The sequence below is a fragment of the Malurus melanocephalus genome, unplaced genomic scaffold (genome assembly GCF_030028575.1).
Source record: "Malurus melanocephalus ecotype Western Australia unplaced genomic scaffold, MMel_1.1 scaffold_299, whole genome shotgun sequence".
Lineage (NCBI taxonomy): Eukaryota > Metazoa > Chordata > Aves > Passeriformes > Maluridae > Malurus > Malurus melanocephalus.
In genome coordinates this window covers 780,479-801,025 of record NW_026623531.1, presented here as the reverse complement: position 1 = coordinate 801,025, position 20,547 = coordinate 780,479, and the positions used below count along the sequence as shown (strand labels likewise).

The window sequence follows — 20,547 nt, the reverse complement described above, 5'->3', positions numbered from 1 at the left end:
TCCAAGGAGCTTATAAGAAGACTGCTGATAATGCAGAGAGCTGATYCAAATCCTCTTCAACCAACAAGAGATTTCTCTCACTGACTTCCAAGAGACCTGAATCAGTCCCACTGGTAAATTCAGAGGCACCAAACTCTCCTAAGCCTTGCAAGGAGCTTGGGAGAGTGCCTAACCACATTCATGTTCTTCCATGCTTCTCTTGGGCTCACGTAACACACATCGTAAAATAAAGTAAATCTAAGAATTATTTTGGATTTCTAAAGTCTATGGCACATTAATAAACATGCACTCTTGTGTATCTGGGCAGAAGCATTCTTCCATCTTCTGCGCCTGACTCTAGGCTGAAGAGTTCAGCTGTGTGCTAACTCATTTGAAACCAAAAAGTCTTACTGAATTCAGATTTTTGATCGGAGTTTTCATGCTGAGTTTGGTTTGAGTTTTCATGCTGGATTTTGGGGGGATTACTAACTATTTCATGGGTGAAGACAGCAAAAAACATTTTTCACATAGGAATTAAGAGCAGGTTTTACCATATTTCAAAGCACACATAAACATTGTTTGAATTCAGAAAGTTAACACTAAAAGAAAAACTTCCCCCAGGCAGGGGAAATTAATTCCATCTTCCAGGAAAGCAATCACTTTATAACTTCTTTAACTCAGCTTGAATACACTCAGTGCTGWAAAGTCTATGTGGCTTTCCTATTATTTCAGTTTGTCCCAGTATTGCTCAGCCATTTCAAAAATGACTGCTACATTTAGACACCATCAAGAATTCTAGTTTGCACTGGGGGAAAGCTTCCCACTTTCTGGTAGCTCAAAACATCTTACACTTGCTGTTCAAACCYGAGGAGCCCCACAGGAAAAATACTGTTTTCAACCATTTGATTAATACTGACTCAAGTGGTTTGCATGAAGAACAATTACAGATTAACAATCTTTATYTGCAAGTACTGGGGTGTTGTACCACATCTTACATTTCCAACCTTGTCATATTATTTAAAGCCCYTATATGTAATTTTGTGCAATTGATAAGAACTATCAGGTTTATTTGAAACAAGCTGAACCCARCTATACACATTATACAGCAAAACAGTGGCAGAGTACAGAAATTAAAACATTAAAACTAGTTACTGTTTATTACTCTAACTTCCAGGACACATAGCCATGGATATACAAGTGGTCCTTATAAAAGGCTGAACGCTATAGTTCTTGTATGTGGAGCTGCTACTATTGTTACTAAGCCATAAAGGAGAGCATTACCTCTTTATCATCRTGTCGCCTGCGGATAATTTCTTCTGGAGTTTCCATGTAATCAACTGGTGCAAAATGCCTTGGTGATTCTGAATCTACTTCAAAACAACATAAGGAAGTTAAAATACAGATGGATTTWTCTAGCATAACCAGAAAGGAAAAAAATAGATAATTGTAAACAATTTGTTCCATTATGACAATAAAGATTCTCAATTGCCATTGACCAAATTGCCAATCAGATGTCAATAATTTATCCATTTTCATTTTTTTCCCTTTTGGGCTGTACATGCGAACAAAGATCCAAGAACAAGGAGAAAATAATGATACAGGAAAGTGTAAAGACATAGAAGGACTTTGTGAAGAAAAGATTCACTGCCATCAAAGTATGATTTGGCATTTTACTGTTGAGAAAAGTTTAATACATACACACACACACACACGCGCGCGCACACACACACACACAACTAGACCTTGAGAAACTACTCCTTAAAGCAAATCATCTGGGTTTGGTTTATAATTCCCATGTGTGAAAATGATACAGGACTAGAAATATCTCCTGTGGAGATTCTTGCATCCCCAGAGCTGCTTGAGATAAACTGAACCTGATGTGATTAGAAAGGCAGCAGAAATTGTTTCTCAGAAGTGCAGCTGTTAACAAGCCCTGAACAAAACTGCTCAGCAAGACACGCAAAGGACATTAGACACACTAGGGGAAAGAACCAGAGAGTCAAGGGATGCAAAGGTGCGACATAAAAATGCAAGGGTTGTGGAAGAAAAGAGAAGGAGAAAGGAAGCAAGAAGACAGATAAAGTGACACCAGTAAAGAACACAAAAACCACCTCCTAGGTACGTCCCAAGTTCACTTTGCGGGTTGTTGTTTGTGTCCAGGCTGTGATAGAGGGCATATGAAACAGGGTTCCCATTGTTTAAGGAGTCAGGAGTGTCAGCCCGGCCCATGAAGCTATCCTGGCTAGATCCCATGGTGGGGAAGTAGCCAAGCCTCTCCACAATGTCAAAGGAGGACAGGCGCCTGGGAGCAAGAGGCCCGCTTCTGGAGCAAGGTTGGTGCTGCGAGTGGTAACTCTTGTTTCCTACACTCCCCTGCAGCTGTATGGGGTCGTCTGGGTTCTCAGGGCTGGGCACTGCCAGGCTTGCCAGGCAGTCTGGGGGTGGAGTTCTGCAGGATTTGTGTTGCAAGGGCTTTTTCAGTCGGAATGGGAGCGGGCTCATTAGGTAGACATTTCTGGGGAGCATGTGCCTTTCCCCATAGATATCCCCTTTGGAATCGGAGTTCCTGGAGGTCTGCTGCTGCTCATGCCTTCGGATGGTAGTGAACCTGGTGTAGGAAGCTGGGCACGTGCCTTTGCATCTGTTGGTTTTATGTTTCTGAGGCCCATTCATGTTGCTGCTGCTGCTGCCACTGTCATTGGAGGCATTGGAGAGGAGATCTATCTCATCYGTGCAAGCTGAAAGTGTGTCCATAGGGATGATATCACTGACATCTGAAGCCGTGTCCTCCACAATGCTGCAGGAGCGGGAGGATTTATCTGCAAAGCTGGCAACGTCCTTCTCTTCTTGGTGTGCTTTTGACAAATCCAGAAGAATCTCCGCTGAGTATGCAGCACTCAGACAAACTTTAGACTGAAGAGAAGAGGTTGGTTTGGTCTGCCCAATGGAAAAGTCAAGTGAGGGCATTGATCGGGATCTCTGGATCAGCTGCTCAAAGGCACTGATACGGRAAGAAACAGTGTCTTTGGGGATCTGCTCTGAATCCTCTCGACTAGGGCTGTGCTCTGTCCTGTCCTTTGCTTCGTTCTCAAACTGAGACGCAATATCCTTCACGCTGCAGGAGGAGACTGTGTCCAAGTGGATCCTGGACCTGTTGATCTGGTGCATGTCTTTATAGAGTGCTGTAAACTCCATCCCACTCTTTCTGGAGGCAGGGAACAGGTAGCCTTTTCTAGAGTTGCTGCCATACTCCTGCAGACTCATGGTACTCCCAGATTTGATGGCATACTCTTGCTTCGACTTCATCAAGATGTTTTCTATGCTTTCCCCTATGTCTACCATGAAAGCCTTTTTATTATCAAACAAGCCAGTGGAGCTACGAAGGTTTTCACAGCTTTGAGCTTTCTCATGAGGCAGCAAGATACCCGTCTTGTCCTGCACAAGAACAGCTGGAGCTGCGAGTTTGGGTTTGAATTTAGAAGGGAGGATTTCAGTAATGCAGGCTTTGGCAGCTGATAAGGGCTTCTTATGTTTACATGCGTGACCTAACATACCGGTATGACTAGCGTTAAAGGTTCGGCTATTAACTGAAGAGGGTGCAGTCATATGAGCATTCCCACCTTTACGATCCACTGGTAAGCATGCAGAATAAAATAAATACAACCTGTTAGCTTAAGTGCTAGAAAGCTATTGAGAAAGGAGAAAGAACATGCTTGGATTTCATAAAATGCACTTTAAAGAAACAAAATTCCAAAACATAAAGAAAAGCAGGAAGAAACTGCAAAACAAGCCACGCTTAGAGGAGTAGGTGAAGTGCTGCTAACATTTCTAAAATGAGAGGCTTGGGCAGAAGCAAATCTAGAGCACTTTTAAGGTACCCTCCTAAAAAGTGCTAAGCATCATGAGCTTCTAAGGAAGCTGTGGCACCATGGAAAAGGGCAGCTGAATGCTGGGMAGGATCAGGGTGTCAGGAAGAATGCAGAGACACTAACACTGCAAAAATGGCTTACTACCAAGCCTGTAATCACAGCTACTATGGTCTCACCACAGTGCTTGCCAAACAGTTTATTCCTGGAAGGGAGAAAACAATCAGAGGCTGACTGTGCTAGCACAAACACACCACATGAGCTGACCTTGCCCAAGAGATGCTWGCTTAGAGATTCCCCCTACTAGGAATAAGCCGAGTGTCCTTTAGACAATGTGGTTGGCCACAGTCACTTTAAAATTCAAGGAGTCATATCAGGACACAATTTTTTTTAACTAGGATTCAGTCTGGTTTCAGCTTAGACTGCGTTTTTTAGGTCTGTTTCCAATTTGAGTTCAAATTCAAATGTCAAAATAACATTCCAGGTTCAGTTGCAGTTTGGGGAGCAATAACTGTTAGAACAGATTTTTTTGTTCAGATCCAGTTTGACTCCCTGCCCTAAAGGCCTGACAAAATGCTTGAAAAACAGCTGGAAGATGGAGAGAGAGACCTTTTTGGTGTGATGCACTATTTTTAGGGAGAGCAGTTCAGAAACCAAACACATTCCTTCTCCACTCCTCTCCCCATCTCAAGCCATTTTTAGGCTGAAGTTGGCTCAGGGATACATTCCCCAGTACAATTCCCTGATGGGAGTCATGCTCTTCCTTGTCTCTTTTAGAGAGTCTGCAGTGGGGGAGGGAAGAGGAGGAGATCGGTCTCTTCTGGCTCACATTCCCGGAGCCTGCAGGGCTGGTTCAGCCAGCAGTTGCTAGTTCAGTGTCCCATGCATTCTCTGCACACCCCCACAGGCAGGAGGCTGTGGAGCATGGGGCACCAGCTACACCAGGGTAGCCAGGCCAGCAGACTGGTGTGACTCGCTGAGATACTGCTGCAGGAAGAACAGAAAAGGCAGGGAAGGGCACTAGAATGGCAAGGCAGTGGGAGCAGTTGGATAACTAGGCCAGCCTAAGCAGCCTTGAGGAGGAACATGAGGGTGTGGGGTGTGGCTGAGGTGCTGGATGGAGGGAGCTGGTCTCTCTTGAGAAGAGGAACCTGGATCAGTTAAAGGCATAATGAAAAATATTGGCCAGTGGGGTCTGAGAGAAAAAAGGAGGGAACACTGGGGACGGCAAGGAGGAAGGACAGCATAAATCTCAAATGGCTTCAGTAGGACTCTAAACCTTGCAACAGTTKGCCCCGTATCACCTGGCTTTTGACACTGCAGAATGGAGAAGAGGTTAGGGCTGTAACCACCTACCTTTTGTGGATGCAGAACTYGAAGGTCGCTTGAGACCACTCAGCCCCTGGAATGGGATATCTCCACCTTCCAGCACACTCTTGTAAATCTGCCTTTCATTCTCCAAGGCAGCAGGATCCCCCAGAGCTTGCTCTGACTCCCTCTTCACTGCATGGTAATTGGGTGAATAGCTGGAGTTGGAATATACACAAAAAAGAGAGGGACACCAGGAAGTCACTCCTGTTTGCAGAGAGCTTCACATAAAGTAAGAGAAATCCACACTTGTGAACCCAGAATAGAGTGTGTATGAAGCACTGGTGCTCAATGAAGAGCTTGTGAAGACATTGCAATAATGTTCTGGGTTTGGCACAGATGAACACAATTCTCTTCAGCTTTGMCCAAGGCTTCAACTAYAGGGAATAAAAWATCCTGGACTCTAGGTCTACCATGYATTTATGTAAAGTGAATGTTGTTAAATTATACAGTTTTAATTTCTTAGGCTTTTAAAGACTGGAAATTTATTGCAAATCCCTTTTCTRGTCATGAACCTAAGCACAAGTATGCTCCCACATCTGATTTCTAGATTTCAGTGTTTTCTCTCTAAAAGAATAACTGACAATGCCATGGCATAAATGGCCTTTCCAGGTGCAAAAAACTTTCTAAGCATTCAGGCAGACTGTTTTCTTAAAAGCTAAGTTCATCTGATACCAGTTCTTGTGCTCAACGAGGCTCTTCAGAATAAGATGGAGTCTCACACAAAGCTAYTCTGGGGCCAAAGCATGACTGCTGGAAAGTTTGAAMAAAAAMCCCAAACCATACAGAATTTCCAATTAATAGAAATATCTGACACCCAAGAGTGATTCAAATTTAGGAGAATTTGGAAATGTTTGTGATTATATCTACTTGTTGTGGATAAATTTGTACATGTATCTCTTTATTTTGGATAGATGCTGTACTTCTGGGGGAAAGAAAAACTTTCAAACATATCAGAGGACTATGGAGGTGGAATTACACAGTGGCTGGATCACAAGGATGACTTAAATTTCTGGACAAGGAAAGCCAGGTCATATGCAGTCCTATAAATTACTTTCTGGAGGAAAAAGCCTATGAAAAGCACCACAAAATAGAAAGGGAATACTGTCACTTTTTCAACCTAGACAAAGCCCAAACAGAGCCATAGCTACAAAGCTATAGTTCATCAGGGTTATGCCAGTGCATTTCTTTGTCAGGTACCTGAGGAAACCCAGCCAGCTGCTTCAGGGAATAATGACTTCCCTGAGGTTAGGTGTTAGCCYAGCTGTCAAAAAACAAGGGTTAAAACAATCCTCCTTTAGGAATAAACCTGGAGGAAAGAGGAGGCGTTTGGCAGAGTCCCTTTACTAGCTGCTCCCTTATTCAGGCCAGCAARCAGTACTGTAATAGGGCCAAAGCAGTCTGCAAGATCAGGTGAATGAGGGGAGAGCAACACTGAAGAAAAAACAAAAAACAAAACCCAAAAAAACAACAATAAACTCCAGCTATCTTTTCTCCCAGCTCTCTAATGGGCAGGGAAGAATGTGCAGCTTCACTGGGCCTCACTCTTGTGTTCCATTCCCAGCATACCCAGATTGCTTCCTCTCCACTGGATCAGACACTGACATTCTTGAATGCTTTGTGAGGCACAGACAGTGCTGCCACAGGCAGAAACCTGACCAGTTGTTTGCAAACATAAGATATTTATGCTAATCTCTGAGATTTCCATTCATTTTATTGCTCTCTTCCTACTAAAACAAAACAGTTGCATCAGTTGTGTGTGTTTCTCAGCATAATGAACACAGACAGAGAGGAACTGAATTGAAAAAAGTACAGGAGACCTCTAAGGTCCCCAGAGGGGCAGTGAACACACACGGTATTGATGTGAATCTGCCTTTTTTAACCAAACCATCTTTGCAGAGGGGATCACTGTGCCTATAGACAAMACTGAATATTCAGTCCAATTACAAGGAGGAACAGGCTCACAGTAAGGGCTGGCTCTGCAGCTCAGATAACTCGGATAAATCACAGCACAGTTCAGCATATTGTTCTGGACCAACATTTAGATAGAATATAGTGTTCATTACATATTCCACTCAAAAAGCAGTGCCCCACAGATCTTCGAGAAATATATTGTTACTTCTACCACTGTTCCCTTCCTGGAGGCTACAAAATTACTGCCTTTCATCAACKGCATCCATCTGATCATGTGCACATTACACAGAATATGTAGCAGGAGGCAATCTATCACACATGTAACAAACAATTCTTTCTTTATTCCACACAATGATGTTATTTGTATGAAGATACAGTCAATTTGCAAAACTCAACAGATGAAGGTAAAGGTCCATTGTTTTTTTAAAAGCCACTGCCTAGCACAGTCAGTAAATCTTATTTAGACAATGGAATCATCATGTAATCACTTCAAAATTAATTCAAGATCMAAAAGCAGACATTGTACCTGGACTCACCTAAAGCATGCATCTAATTTCTATGGTACATGCATTTGTCTATATCCATCCCCCAAAAATAAAGCAAACACATTTCCAACCCCCAAAACCCTGTCCTACATGACCTCAGATTGTTAAAGAGACATCAACAAGCAACTGAAAAACTTACTAGGAAGAATGGTCTGTGGAAGTTTCCAGAGGAGTACCACCTGCTGTATTCTGCAAAAGTCCAAACAAAGGAGTCATTGATATGCGCTTACATGTGAGGAGAAAGAAAAAGGCTTGCTTGAGTAATTTTCCATCTATTAYTTGAATATTAGCCTATAGGAGACATTGAGGTTTAAGTCTAAATGCAATTTAAGCTGTCAATGTCTTTACAGAAAAGCAACAATTTTTGTGAGTTCCTTCAGGGCAGTGACAGGTTTTTTAGCACAGCCGATGCCTTTTCGCAGTGCCTATTCTTTTGTCTGCAAATGAGTCACTGTGAATAAAGCCAAAAGCAAGAAGAGATAACCAGCTGGGCCATGACCAGGAGACACATGCTCACAATTATTTCCCCAAGCTTCCCCCCAACCGGTCACTGCCCGCCTTTGCTTTAAAGGTGTATTACATTTCTGCAGCACAATACATTCCTCAGCGTTCAAAAAATATCAAAGCTCTCACGAGAAAAGCGACGTTTCAATTCAGTTTCCTTACTTAAGAGAAGCAATGCCAGCTGCACAGGTTCAATAGCAAAAGCCAGTTCTTAGCCGCTTGCTTTAAATCCATCTAAGGCTTCTTAGGCATGTTATTTAAAAATTGAAGGCAATTTTAGAAGAAATGCACCATTTGGTGTCCCCTCATCTATGTGAGGATTTCTATCTAGGAAGAAAAAGCAAATCTTGGGTCTGAAAAAGCAGCTTTTTTGAGTCCTGGTAAGATGCCGCAGCTTCAAAAAAAAAATCAGCAACAAAAAAAATAGAAAAAATGGCGTGTTACCAATTAATCTATCATTTCACGGTTCGAGTACTGCAGACCCTCGAAGCAGCAGCAGCAGCAGCTGACCTGCCCTAGAAGGCCATGGCAAGGTGCAGCGTAAGGAAAATTGCATGAAACCTCTTGGGAATATCCAAAATCTTGGGTAGGCGTGAGCTCCAAGCAGAGAGCGGGGCTTGTGTGAAGGGAGAGTAGATGGCAACACGCTTGAAAGGCACGAGATGATGACGTGACACGCCAACCAAGAATTTTAAGCTGATTGCTGCTGCTGCCTATTCATGTGAAAAATAGAGAGGGTTTTTTTGCAGACACTGAACTCTAAACCTGAAATGAAGACTGGGATGGGGGTGGGGGCAGCTGAAAGCAAACGTGGTGGTGGGGTGAGAGAGGAAATCACTGTATCTGAAATGGATTTCAAGCTGGATTTGCAGCATCACATTCTATTATTTCTGACAGCGACACAGCAAGCCATGCAGTCAGAACGGTCAGAACGATTATTTATCCCAACCTCATTTAATAATCATCCAGCAGTGAATARATTAGAGCAGATAGTTTGGAAACAGGGATTGGCAGCATGAAAAGAATAGGAAATACCTTCTGTGGCTTTTTATGTGGCGCTTTATAAAGCTTCTCCATTTTTTCTAAATCTGCCTCTAACTCAGTCTGGTAGAGGTAGAGGTCTTTTTCTAGATCACTCTGGTTAAAGAAGGAGAAGAAGAATGGGAAAACAATGCTTAGGGTTAGGGGAAACCAAAGGAATGTTAATTTTGAAAAAAAAAAAAAGAGAGCCTTTTTAATCGAAAAAAGAGGAAGGTGGTATGGACAATACAAAGAAAATCASTAGCAATTAATCATGTTTCAATCATTACAGAGGAAATCGTTTTAGGCAATTAACATTCAAATTAAGAGATGCATAGGCCTGCTAGAATCTATTTCTACAAACCATAAAGTTATAAAACCCACCTGTAAAGAAAAAAAAAGATACTGTAACAATATGCAATATGCTGTTAGTATAATTATCATTGCAAGTCAAGATAGCAAAAAAAAACCACTCTAAATTATGGCTGATTACGATTTAAGAATTGTTTATTAAATCAATTTACTAGCTACTTAATTGTTAGGCTAATGAGCTCAAGCCCAATCAAAAAAAATCACTCAYAAGCACACAAAACCCAAGCAATGCTACAAGAAAAAAAAAGAAACCCACATACACACATATATACGCGCTAGACACTGTAGTGCAACGTACATGAGACACAATTACCTTTCTATCCTCTCTAGTAAGGATAGAGCAATCTCCAGGAGTATAATCCCAAATCTTTTTTGGAGGCTGATGGAAAGCAGAGGAAGGAAATGAGGAAATGAAGATAAGGAAAGACATCACAGAGAATATGGAAATTGGATTAGAACAGAGGGAAAATACAACAGGGAATTTGCATCAACACTGGAAAGAAATTATAAAAAAACAACAAACCACAACAGAGAAAGAGAGAGAGAAAGAGGGACAAATCTGCTATAGCATAAATATCAAGAAATCATGGGGGGCAAAAGGGAACATGCATGCAGTGTGAAAGGGGCTGTTTTAAGTAATGCTTTGGGAATTTTTTTTTTTGCAAGGTACACTGAGGGATTTTGGACTTTCTAGAGGGAGCCCACAGCTGTTGGTTAAAACATTCTTAGCAAAAACCAAAACAAAATGGGAGGTAAAACCACAYAGTCATAAAAAGCATTTGTTTGCTCATTCTTCTTTTCAAAAGGAAAGGGAAAAACAAGGGCCTTTGATAAAGAAAAGGGAAAATCTTTCCCACTCCCATCAGACTATGAATACATACCATGTGAACAAATGGCTGATTTTCCAGTGGTGGCATTGTGGGGCAATGAGAATGCAGAGTTGTTATTTTTTTATTTCAGTGGTTTGGGGGTTTGTGAGGATTTTTGGTGGATAGAGTGGGACACAAGAAAGCTTGGGAAGTAGTTATTTAAAGTTCCTCCTACACTGAAAGTGCCGATTTCAAAATGAATTTTTCCTATTTAGATGTACATGTAAATATAAGGCAGGATTATTCAGAGTGAAAGACTGGACTGGACTCCCATGACTGGAGGGMGCAAAGCTACAAAAAGCAGATTCTTTGGGCTGTGGCAACAAAGCTCAGAGAGGGTTTTCCAAGCAACAAAAGTCTGAGATGGCATCCTGAATTAAAGTGCCTGACACCCAAGCATTATTTATGGAATTCCACATTCAGGAACTGGCACAGTTCTCAGGGAGCATGGTTGCATGGCTTTGGAACTGGAGCAAGTTCAAGGCAAGCCATAAGAAAGCAGCACTTAACAAAAGTGCCCTGAGCAAGGTGGGGAACTTGTCACCAGAACAGATGCTCTGCTGAACACGGGACAGATTGCCCTGAGACACCCTCTTCTGGGATAAGGCCAAGCTGCATGACTAAGAGCACAAATCCACACTCCTAAAGAACTGGTATAACCCCACATCTAGGAAAGATGAAGGGCATAAATACTCCCCTTTCTTTGATATATTTTCCATTAACTCACACTAACTCAAAGGACCACAGAGATGACAAACCTTCACTCCTTGCAAAAGCATATGGCTATTAATTACATGGCAGCAAGGATAGACAGGTTTCTTCTCACTATGGAAATCTTAAACAATGACAAGTTGTGAAGAATTAAATCTTTATACTGACAACACTTGAAAGCCTCAGTAAGGTGAGATTTATCTGACTTTTACTGYCAAAACATTAGGAGGTCTCAAACACTGTTGAAACTTTTTTTTTTAGCTTAAGATGGAAGGTCCATAGTTATAAAACGTGGTTTTCTATGAAAGAATGGACGATTCAACCACTGTACACCCTTCCTTTTCAGCCARAATTATACTATTTGTATGATGTGAKCAGACTGAGCAYACAACTCCAYGTAGCTACATTCTGTSCAGAGGAACTCTGTCATTTCTGTCAGAACAGAGACCAGATTTAAAGGAAACCTGCTCTCTCCTGTCCATGCGCGGTTGCCTTTGAAGACAATACTGGTCCTTAAAACGTATTTCTGTTTTGTTAKACACACAGGGAATCTCAGCAGCACTCAAAAATTGTGTGCATGGGCATTTGACAAATGACCTCAAGGAGAAAGCAGAAATGACAAACCATCACTGTGCTTTAATACATGTTTGAGATTGATATTGACCCTCAGGTACAGTAAGAGTGGCTCATTAAACAGTATTTAATAACTAATAGTGTTTGATCAGTAAGAACCAGGCCATAAAATGCTTTAAAGTCACTTTTTTTCCCAGTAACCATGACCATTGATGTGTTCCCTCCATGAAAATGTTCTTTGTCCGATTGAATAATTAAACTTTGGTTCATCTCTTTCCAGTGGGGAAATGAAGGCCTTTTTTTTTTCTCCACACATAGCAACACAGCTCCATTTGAAAAGAAAGCACACTGTTCTCAGACTCCTTTGCTTTCAGRGAGGGGCAAGAGCTCTTCAACACAGACTAATGCCCACCCTTTTTATGCAATGGGCAGATACATGCATAAGGAAATAAGCAGCAAACAGGGCCATGATCTGTTTATGGAGAGCTGGAAATTGCTGACCCACAGTTTACAAGCCAAGGACAGGAATAAATAATTCTCCTTGACTTAAAGCTATTTATCAGCCACCATAGATCTTGTTATGCAGAGGTAGAATAAGGGCTTTTGAATGACTTTTAAGAATGAGAACAGGGAGTTATTTCTAACATTAACAATTTAACATTTGAACTATGGTGTGTGAAAAAGTATTACCTTGCTGATACATAGTGCTGGAAGGTGGGGAATGTTTGTAAATGGCTTCAAAACACTAAAAGTAGCCCCAGAACAGCTGCTTTATGTTAGTACCAGGATGACATTATGTACAATCACATCTTTAAATGAGTAAGGCAGCTGTTTCAGATTTAGGGCCTAGGAAAGAGATGTGACAATCATAAAAAAAAAATTTAAAAAAAAAAAAAAAGGCAGGTTGACTTCATTGGTCATTGTAACTATCAAACTTACCGGTTTCCCAAACTCCAATTCCGAAAAGAATTTATACCAAGGTTCATTCTTTAAATCTATCTCTTCTGGGCTTATATCCCGAGTCTAAAGGAGTTGGTGATAGGGGAATGGAAGAAAGAGAAGGATAACATTATGCAAAGAATACACGGAAAGGGACTGTTAGAGATGCAGATCCCATGGCTTCCATTCTAAAATGTAGATATTCAGCCTTATAATTTGGAATTTCTATAGCAAGTCTCTCATAAAGGCCATGAACTGCTTTGWAAACATCAGCTTGGCCTAATAGCATGAATATGAATGAATTGCATTTTACAGGTCAGGAGACCCACACAGAGAAAGAGAGATTGTGCAGCTTGTCCAGAGTCACTGAGAGACTCAATGGAAGAGCTGGGAGTCAAGCAGTCCCTCAGWCCTACTATCGTCAAGTCCAAAGCTGCATGTACTTTACTTTTTTCATCTTCATTTGGTTAAAAAAAAAAGAGAGATTCAGTGAGACCCAAATCAAATACTGCATCTTTAACAGCACATGAACATGTGAGAAACCCTGTTCTATACACTGCAAACAGAGTGGAAGGTGATTTTCTAAACCATACGAGACACATGTCAGAGAGAGCACATCCTGAAAGATCTCTGAAGGGATGGACAGAGTGACAATATTACATGTTTCTTCACAAATACATGTTAGAGTATCAGACAAAACTACAATGAAGGAAAATCAGACAGACAGTACAGAAAACAGTACAGCTGAAAAGGAAATTCCCTTTCATTCATACCATCTGTTTTACCAGAACAAAAAAAAAAAAATCAATAGTTGTAGCTGTTTGAAAACTTTRCTGGTGAGGTAAGAGAATAAAAATCCATTGCAAAAGCTCCCAAAAAGATATCTAGCTAATTCTTGAATTTCAGTATGTCTGGTTTTAGACAGAGAGGATCTCAGTGCATAAAAAATATAAACACATTATGTCTGCTGTGCCATTGCAATCCCAGGTGCTCCATCAAATTAAGGAAGGAGCCAAACAGATGCACAGTATCTTCACAGAAATAATTTAGTGATGGGGTTACTGAGGCAGTTGACAACAGTGCTGGACTTGGATGTCCCAGACTCTGCCATAGCCAGTAGCATCATGAAAAAAAGCTCTAGCAAAAGAGCTCAGTAGTGATGCTGAATGAGAGGCAATACAAGGTAAATAGTCACGTCATGTTTAATGCCTGATGGCCTGGAGAATGATTTGCTATTTCTTAAAGGCACAAAAGAATCAATACCTCTATTTTTTATTTACTGCACTCCAACTAAAAGCACTCATATAACTGCCTTTACATTAAAACAGAGCCCACTGATGTCAACAAGGAGGCTCTTCATTGCTCTGAAATGGTTTTGGGCCAGGGTTCTGAAAGTCACAGGTGTGGGTGTGATGACCAGGAGATATTCAGAAATCTCCTGCACCTCCCTGAAAGATGTAGTCACTAACCACTATATTACAGTTGTATTTAATGAGACTGATGGACCCATGAAACTACTATTTCAAGACCYTCTTTCTTCTCAGATCTATGGCTTTAAATTAAAGCTCATAAAATAACACTGGAAGTAACACAGCTATCACTTTCATCTTGGTTTTGATAAGCTCTGTATGTACAACTATTTTTTCAATTATGCTGACRATGGTTCTGCTTGTGGCTTTTAGACTGATTCCACAGCTCAATTAAATATCTGATGAAGCCTGAACATGTAAACAGTGTTACTGGTGATGACAGACCTTTTGCCAACGCTTAAGTACACAGATGAAGCCGGCCTTTTGCCACAAGTTTTAATCTTGTCTGTTTACCGTGAGACAAAACTGATGCTTAAGTCAGCAGAAATCTGGCTCCAGGATGGACTGCAGGAATGGAGGTGTCATACCATGTTCAAACCACTCCTCACTGGCTCTTCCTTAACGGGCTGAGCCAACGCCCAGTAGTATCAAGAGGGAGTCATCCACCACCCATTGCAATAGGCACTAGGATCATGCTCCTATCAAGGGCAGCTTTGTTGAAGTCAATGAAGGGACACGGGTGTGAAAAGAAGTTGGTTGCAGGATCTTCAAAAAGTGAAGTACCTTGATTATGCTTGGAAGGAAAAAAGAAAACCCACCAAAATACTAAGGAGAAGCATCAGGTCCCATATCAGACTTGTTTCTTAAATTTCTATTGATTTAAATTGCCATTCACCCTTGTGTAAAATCCTTGGCAGGTTTTTCAGGAACATTTCTTTACCTACTCCATTCATGGATCAATGTCTGAGCTGTTAAGACACGAAGTCCAGTTTACATTTGGAAATACACATGCAATTATCACTTCTAAATGAATCCTTCTAATTAATGCCTTTATGGAACAATTATATCTTCATGCACTATCTTTAATACACTACTAATACCTTTCAGTATTTTCTAGCAATTGCACCATGGAAGGACACCCTAAGTGATCTGTGGTGATTTACACTGGCTGATGAGGTTAGCATCACCTCTCTGCCCTGTCCCTTGTCAAGTATTCTCAGCCAAGGCTGCAGAAAGAAACTTGTGTATGTCCCCAGCTATCACAATTCACGGCATTGCTTATTAATTTAGACTGAAATTGGTAACAGTTCACTTAATACTCCAGGTTATATTTCACCATAACTGGGGAGCCCAYATCCTGCGACCTCTGCCATTGGTGAGATCCAGCTGAGGAAGAAAGCAGCCCAGGGAAGATGGCTATGTCCTAGTGCATCTCAGAGGCATCCACTGAGGCACACTAAAGACACTCYGAAAACTAGTTCAGTGTTTAAAGCATCAGAGGAACATAAAACTGAACCTGTCTTCTCTGTTGCATAATGCCTGCAACCCTCCTGCATCAGCTAATTCTGTGTCCCAGAGAAAGTACAGCTGGCAAAGCAGCTGCTGAACAGGTCACAGTGTCAAACATGGATTAAAAACTAGGGTTAGTGATCCATACTTAAYACGGAAAACAACAGGTCCAAAAGGAAAGAAGACTCTCAATCCCCCTGGATCTTGCTTTAGAGAGAACAAAAATGTTAGGAGGTTATGCAGAACAGTTTTCAAAATACATCACACCAGCACTGCAATGTAAGCATAAGGAATCCCATCCAAATAGAATCACACAAGCATTTGGAGAGTATTTCACAACTGCAGGATAAAGTCACAAACTAGGATAAATCAAACATTACCATCTTTTCGTTGTTCAGAACGGAGGACTTTCCTGGCTGATAGTCATAAATGCTCCTGGGTTCTGCACGATATTTTCTGGTGTCTACTTTCTTGTCTGGAGGCTCCCAGTCAGTCCTAAGGAAAAAAAAATCAATTAACCCAAAAGACTGTGGTTTCTGTGGAGACAAACACTCCATTTTACATATGCTTTACCCCATTAACTATGGTTTAATTAGGGCACTTTTTTTAACCTAGGAGGGGAGTCTGTTACAAGAGGAACAGTTCAGATAGGACATGTATTTGTTTGTTGCAGGCAGAGTTTGATACAGCTCAGCTGCTGACATTGTTGGAGCAGAGGGGGGGTATTCCAAGTAGTTTCAATAAACTTCCAGACTTCTGTATTTCTCCTCATCCGAAATAGCTTAATTATGGGCTTCAGCTAAGCTCACAAATATGAACATGTCAGACTTCGAGCAGAACTCAGATTAAATTCCTTTTGCTAAACTTCTGCCTTTCAACCACATCACTGACTACCTGACTACCACTTCTCTGGATTCTGAGGGCACTCCCAGAAATCAGGCCTTTTACGATAGTAAACTAATTCTGATTTTGCTCTTGACATGTTCTCTTTGATGGGCAACGTGTACGTGGATCCATCTGACCCAGCATTCACCAAACAGAAGTGAGGCATCTATCCAAAACTGCTGTTCCAGGTTTCCTCTCCCTCACACTTCTGATCTGGTTAGGATAGAAACAAAGCACTGAACTGCCTAAACTCTCACCACTAGCTAAGGAGAGACAGACAATTTATTTTTTCTTTCTACAGTAAGGCAAGATGTCAGCCAAAATGATTGGCATACAAACAGTGTACAAATTTCAACAAGGTTGATCTTTGCTGTTGAGAATAACTTGATTGCTTAAAACTTCAGCCACGGAGAAAATTCTGGTGAGGCACTAGATAATAGGAAGTGTAATCCTTTCACTTACAAGAGTTTTCTCATAATGCAAATACACTATGCCTTCAATTCCTGCATAAGGAATACATGTTTTATCAATAACTTTTGTCTCCTGATCCAGTGACCTGAGATGTTCACTAAAGTAGCAATATTAAATTACAGCATTGCTCCTTTGAGGCAGCAAGTGAAAAACACTAAGAGCATGTAGAAGTTGATAAAGGAGGGAGGAGCAGCTCAGGAGCTGAGAAAATACAGTAGGACATAAAATATTCTTTAACTGGAGTTGTGGACTTGAGGCTTCCACTTTCATCCCCTTCCCACTGACAGCTTTCAGACATTCGTCCAGTACTGAGCCATATACACCTTAGTTCAGGTCACCTTTCTGGGCTGGATTTCAGTGATGAAGTACGGTTTGGCAGTGGCAAAGTGGCAGACCTCTTCACAACCTTCTCTGAATCAATATTGTCCATCTCACTCTTGGAGCGGGGAACAGAAAGCTGGGTTCTGCCTGTAGGATAAACCACATACAGGAATACTGGTGAACTGGAAAGAAGGCAAATAAATACATGCTTTACATGCCCTTTCTGTTTTGACAGGTCCAACAAGAAATGTGAATTACTTACTGTCCTCAGAATAGGAATAACGAGGAGAGTATGAATCAGAATCTTCATCTGAAAGACAAAAGCATATTGCAAGTGATTTGAAAATGGCCCAAGGAAGAAGCACCAGAGACCCTCTAATTTCTTCTACTAATGCATTGACCATAATTTGAGTGATATGACCAGTACTTACCACAGGGAGAGGATCCTAAAAAATAAAACCCCAATGAGGTTTAAATTGCATTTGAATGTAATTCCTGGATTAGATATAAATATTAATATATTACTTACACTAATGCCTTTCCCCAGCCTCTCAAAGTACTTTGGAAAATWATCCCTTTTTATCATAAAACTCCTGTAAAGCAAGGTTTAATAGATTCACTTTATCAAAAGCTGGAAAACAGAGGATCCAAAAGCCATATTGTGATTAAAATTACTCATTAGGTGCTAGACAATAATAGAGCTGAGGAGTCCTGCTGCCAATCACACGTGATTTTTATTATTAAGTGACAAGAGAGCATCCAAAGGAGGGCTACGAGGATTGTGGAGAGTCCAGAGGTGAAGCYGTGTGAGGAGCAGCTGAGGTCACTTGGTCTGTTCAGCCTGGATGAGAGGAGAGTGAGAGGAGACCTCATTGCAGTTACACTTTGCTTGGGAGGGGAAGGGGAGGGGCAGCACCAATATCTGCTCTGTGGGGACCAGAGACAGGACTGAGGCAATGGCTTGAGATTGTGTCAGGGCAGATTCAGGCTGGATATCAGAAAMAGCTTCTTCAGAAGGTGGTTGGGCACTGGAACAGCTCCCCTGGGAAGTGCTCACAGCGCCAGCCTGACAGAGCTCAGTTGTTTGGACAGTGCTCTCAGGCACATGGTGTGACTCTTGGGGATATCCTGTGCAAGGCCAGGACTTGGACTTTAATGATCTTTGTGGGTCCCCTCCAACTCAGAATATTCTGTGAYTCTGTGACTGCAAAGAGAACTGTGAGCCAAAGGATTACTAAAACCTCTGTGAATAAACCACTAAATGTGACAGAGAAAATGACAGAAAAGCAAAGAAGATGAAGCTAGAATTAAATAGATTTAAAAGATTTTTTTTAAAAAGTGTTATATGAATTTAGTGATGCCAATCAACAGCTTGAAACAGTTTCTATATTTTCTCTCAAGGAGGTCTTCGATCAGATGCTACAGCCAATCTCAACTGCAGGAAAAAAAAAATGTGGCTAACACAGTTGACATACAATTGCACTCAAGCCTTCATCAAGCCTTTCAGGAAGGCTCAGGGAAGCCTAAATCTCTGGACTATCTGCTTTAGATCTCTTAGTGAATAAATTAGAAGGCTGAAGTTCCAAAAGCATGGTTATTGAGTCTTGGAATGCTTATCATAACCTTCAGGTGAAGAAAAARCAAAGTTCAATTTTCAGGCCAATTTCCACACTTTAAACCTTAATGACAGAAACCAAATATTTACGTTACACTGAATTGTCAACAAAAATTACTTGTATTATTAAATATAAGTTTGATTTATTCAGATAGAAAAATACTTGGTAAATCACAAAATTCTCAGTAGTCCCTAAAAACACAGATGAACAAATGTCTAAAACTACCTTCACAGCCATTTGCCTCTAACAATCGTATTTAATGCTGGTGATGAAAAAGAAAATAATTTTATTTACTTACTTGAAGAGAAATATCAATATTCATGATAGCTCATCATTCAAATAGAAAATCATACAAAAGAAATTTGCTTCAGATAATTGCTATTTTCCAATTTCTAATATTCTAACATCTACAATAATGAGGAAAAAGGTCTGTTTAGTTGCTGAGTATCTTATGAAGAAAACTATCTACATTTCTTTCCTTTTTGCGGCAGAAATAGTGAAACAAAAATCTGGAATGACTGGATAACATTAAAGAGTAAATCAGAATTGAGTATTAAATGCTCCTCAAAGCTGCGTTCTATCCATGGGACCCTCCTTAACAGAGCAGGATATCACAAATTTGTAACTTCAAAATCTGATTCCTTTAAAGAACAGAGGCTGTTTCCTTCTAGACGGTAGAAAATCTSCATGGTTGTGTTTCATTTCATGGATTGGACATAATCTGCATGTTTTTAGAAACTCTAAATATGTTTTTGAAGGGAGCCCAAATCTTGATGTTTCTAGGAGATCTGAAGCATCAATCCATTCTGACACTATTGATATGAAAGTGAGGCTCCAACCTATCTCTATATGAACACTGCCACTGAGTACATAACTTTGAAATGTTTTCTAAACATGAAGCTTGTAATCCAACCCCTCCAACTCATCGACATCATTAAATATTTTGTATTTTTCATCAAGAAAAGAATCCAAGCAAATATAAGAGAAATGTTTCCCAATAGACTGAGAATAAAAATTAGTGTTTGGTCCAATAAAATTTCAACTAGCAAATTACTTTCATATGCACATTTGTAAGTGCAGAGGAGACATTTATGGGAAAACAGACTCTTTAATATATTACCATAATTCATTTTGCAAACTGTGTTAGTTCAGATGAGTAAAATGGATTTTCAAAGCTCCTTATGAAGAAGGAAATAGTCTCTGTAAAACTCTTTAATCCATTAGTTACTGAAACAGTTTCTCTCTCATCCATACCCACATACCATTCTGCCAAGAGAAAATAACACCCTGCATTATGATTTGCAAGGCAGGACTCTCCACCTAATATATTTCACCAAGAAATTATCAAGTATCTTAGATACCTGTATGAGACTTAATCCACAATCATTTCAACAGTGAAATGCACTTTACATTTCCCTGCCTTCTTTGAGCATCTCAGCTCATATAGCATGCTTTCTTCTTACACAACACCCACCAGATGTTCAATACAAACAGTGAATAAAATGGTTAATTAATAGTCTCACCAGGGTTGGCTTGAGGCACAGGCTAAGTAGGCAAGTTCCTAAATTGCAGGATCTGAACTGTCACCAAAGCACCAAGTCAACAAGGTTGTCAACCAACAACTTCCCAAACAGGAAATGTCTGTACACCCAATGTGGTCAGCAGATTCCAGTGTTTCTCATATAAGAATTTTGCAGAGTCACATAATTATCACTGCAATAGATGCTATTTCACTATCYCCAAAATATGACTGCAAAGTATTCTGATTTGAATAT

General features: G+C 40.6%; 1 protein-coding gene across 32 annotated transcripts in view; it reads right to left on the bottom strand.

The window, feature by feature from the left end:
- Positions 1 to 20,547, bottom strand: part of SORBS1 (sorbin and SH3 domain containing 1) — a 158,892-nt gene that overhangs the window by 19,731 nt on the left and 118,614 nt on the right. For 15 of the 32 annotated variants that reach the window (XM_057377065.1, XM_057377068.1, XM_057377077.1 and 12 more), the window contains 9 exons: positions 17,419 to 17,466; positions 17,174 to 17,303; positions 15,860 to 15,974; positions 12,661 to 12,744; positions 9,882 to 9,947; positions 9,212 to 9,313; positions 7,812 to 7,861; positions 5,202 to 5,371; positions 1,261 to 1,346 (listed from right to left, as the gene is read on the bottom strand). In XM_057377065.1, coding sequence (XP_057233048.1) covers positions 1,261 to 1,346; positions 5,202 to 5,371; positions 7,812 to 7,861; positions 9,212 to 9,313; positions 9,882 to 9,947; positions 12,661 to 12,744; positions 15,860 to 15,974; positions 17,174 to 17,303; positions 17,419 to 17,466 — 851 coding nt within the window. Of the gene's footprint in view, positions 1 to 1,260; positions 1,350 to 5,201; positions 5,372 to 7,811; positions 7,862 to 9,211; positions 9,314 to 9,881; positions 9,948 to 12,660; positions 12,745 to 15,859; positions 15,975 to 17,173; positions 17,304 to 17,418; positions 17,467 to 20,547 lie in introns of all 32 variants that reach the window. The other 17 variants (XM_057377070.1, XM_057377071.1, XM_057377064.1 and 14 more) reach the window with 6 other exon arrangements.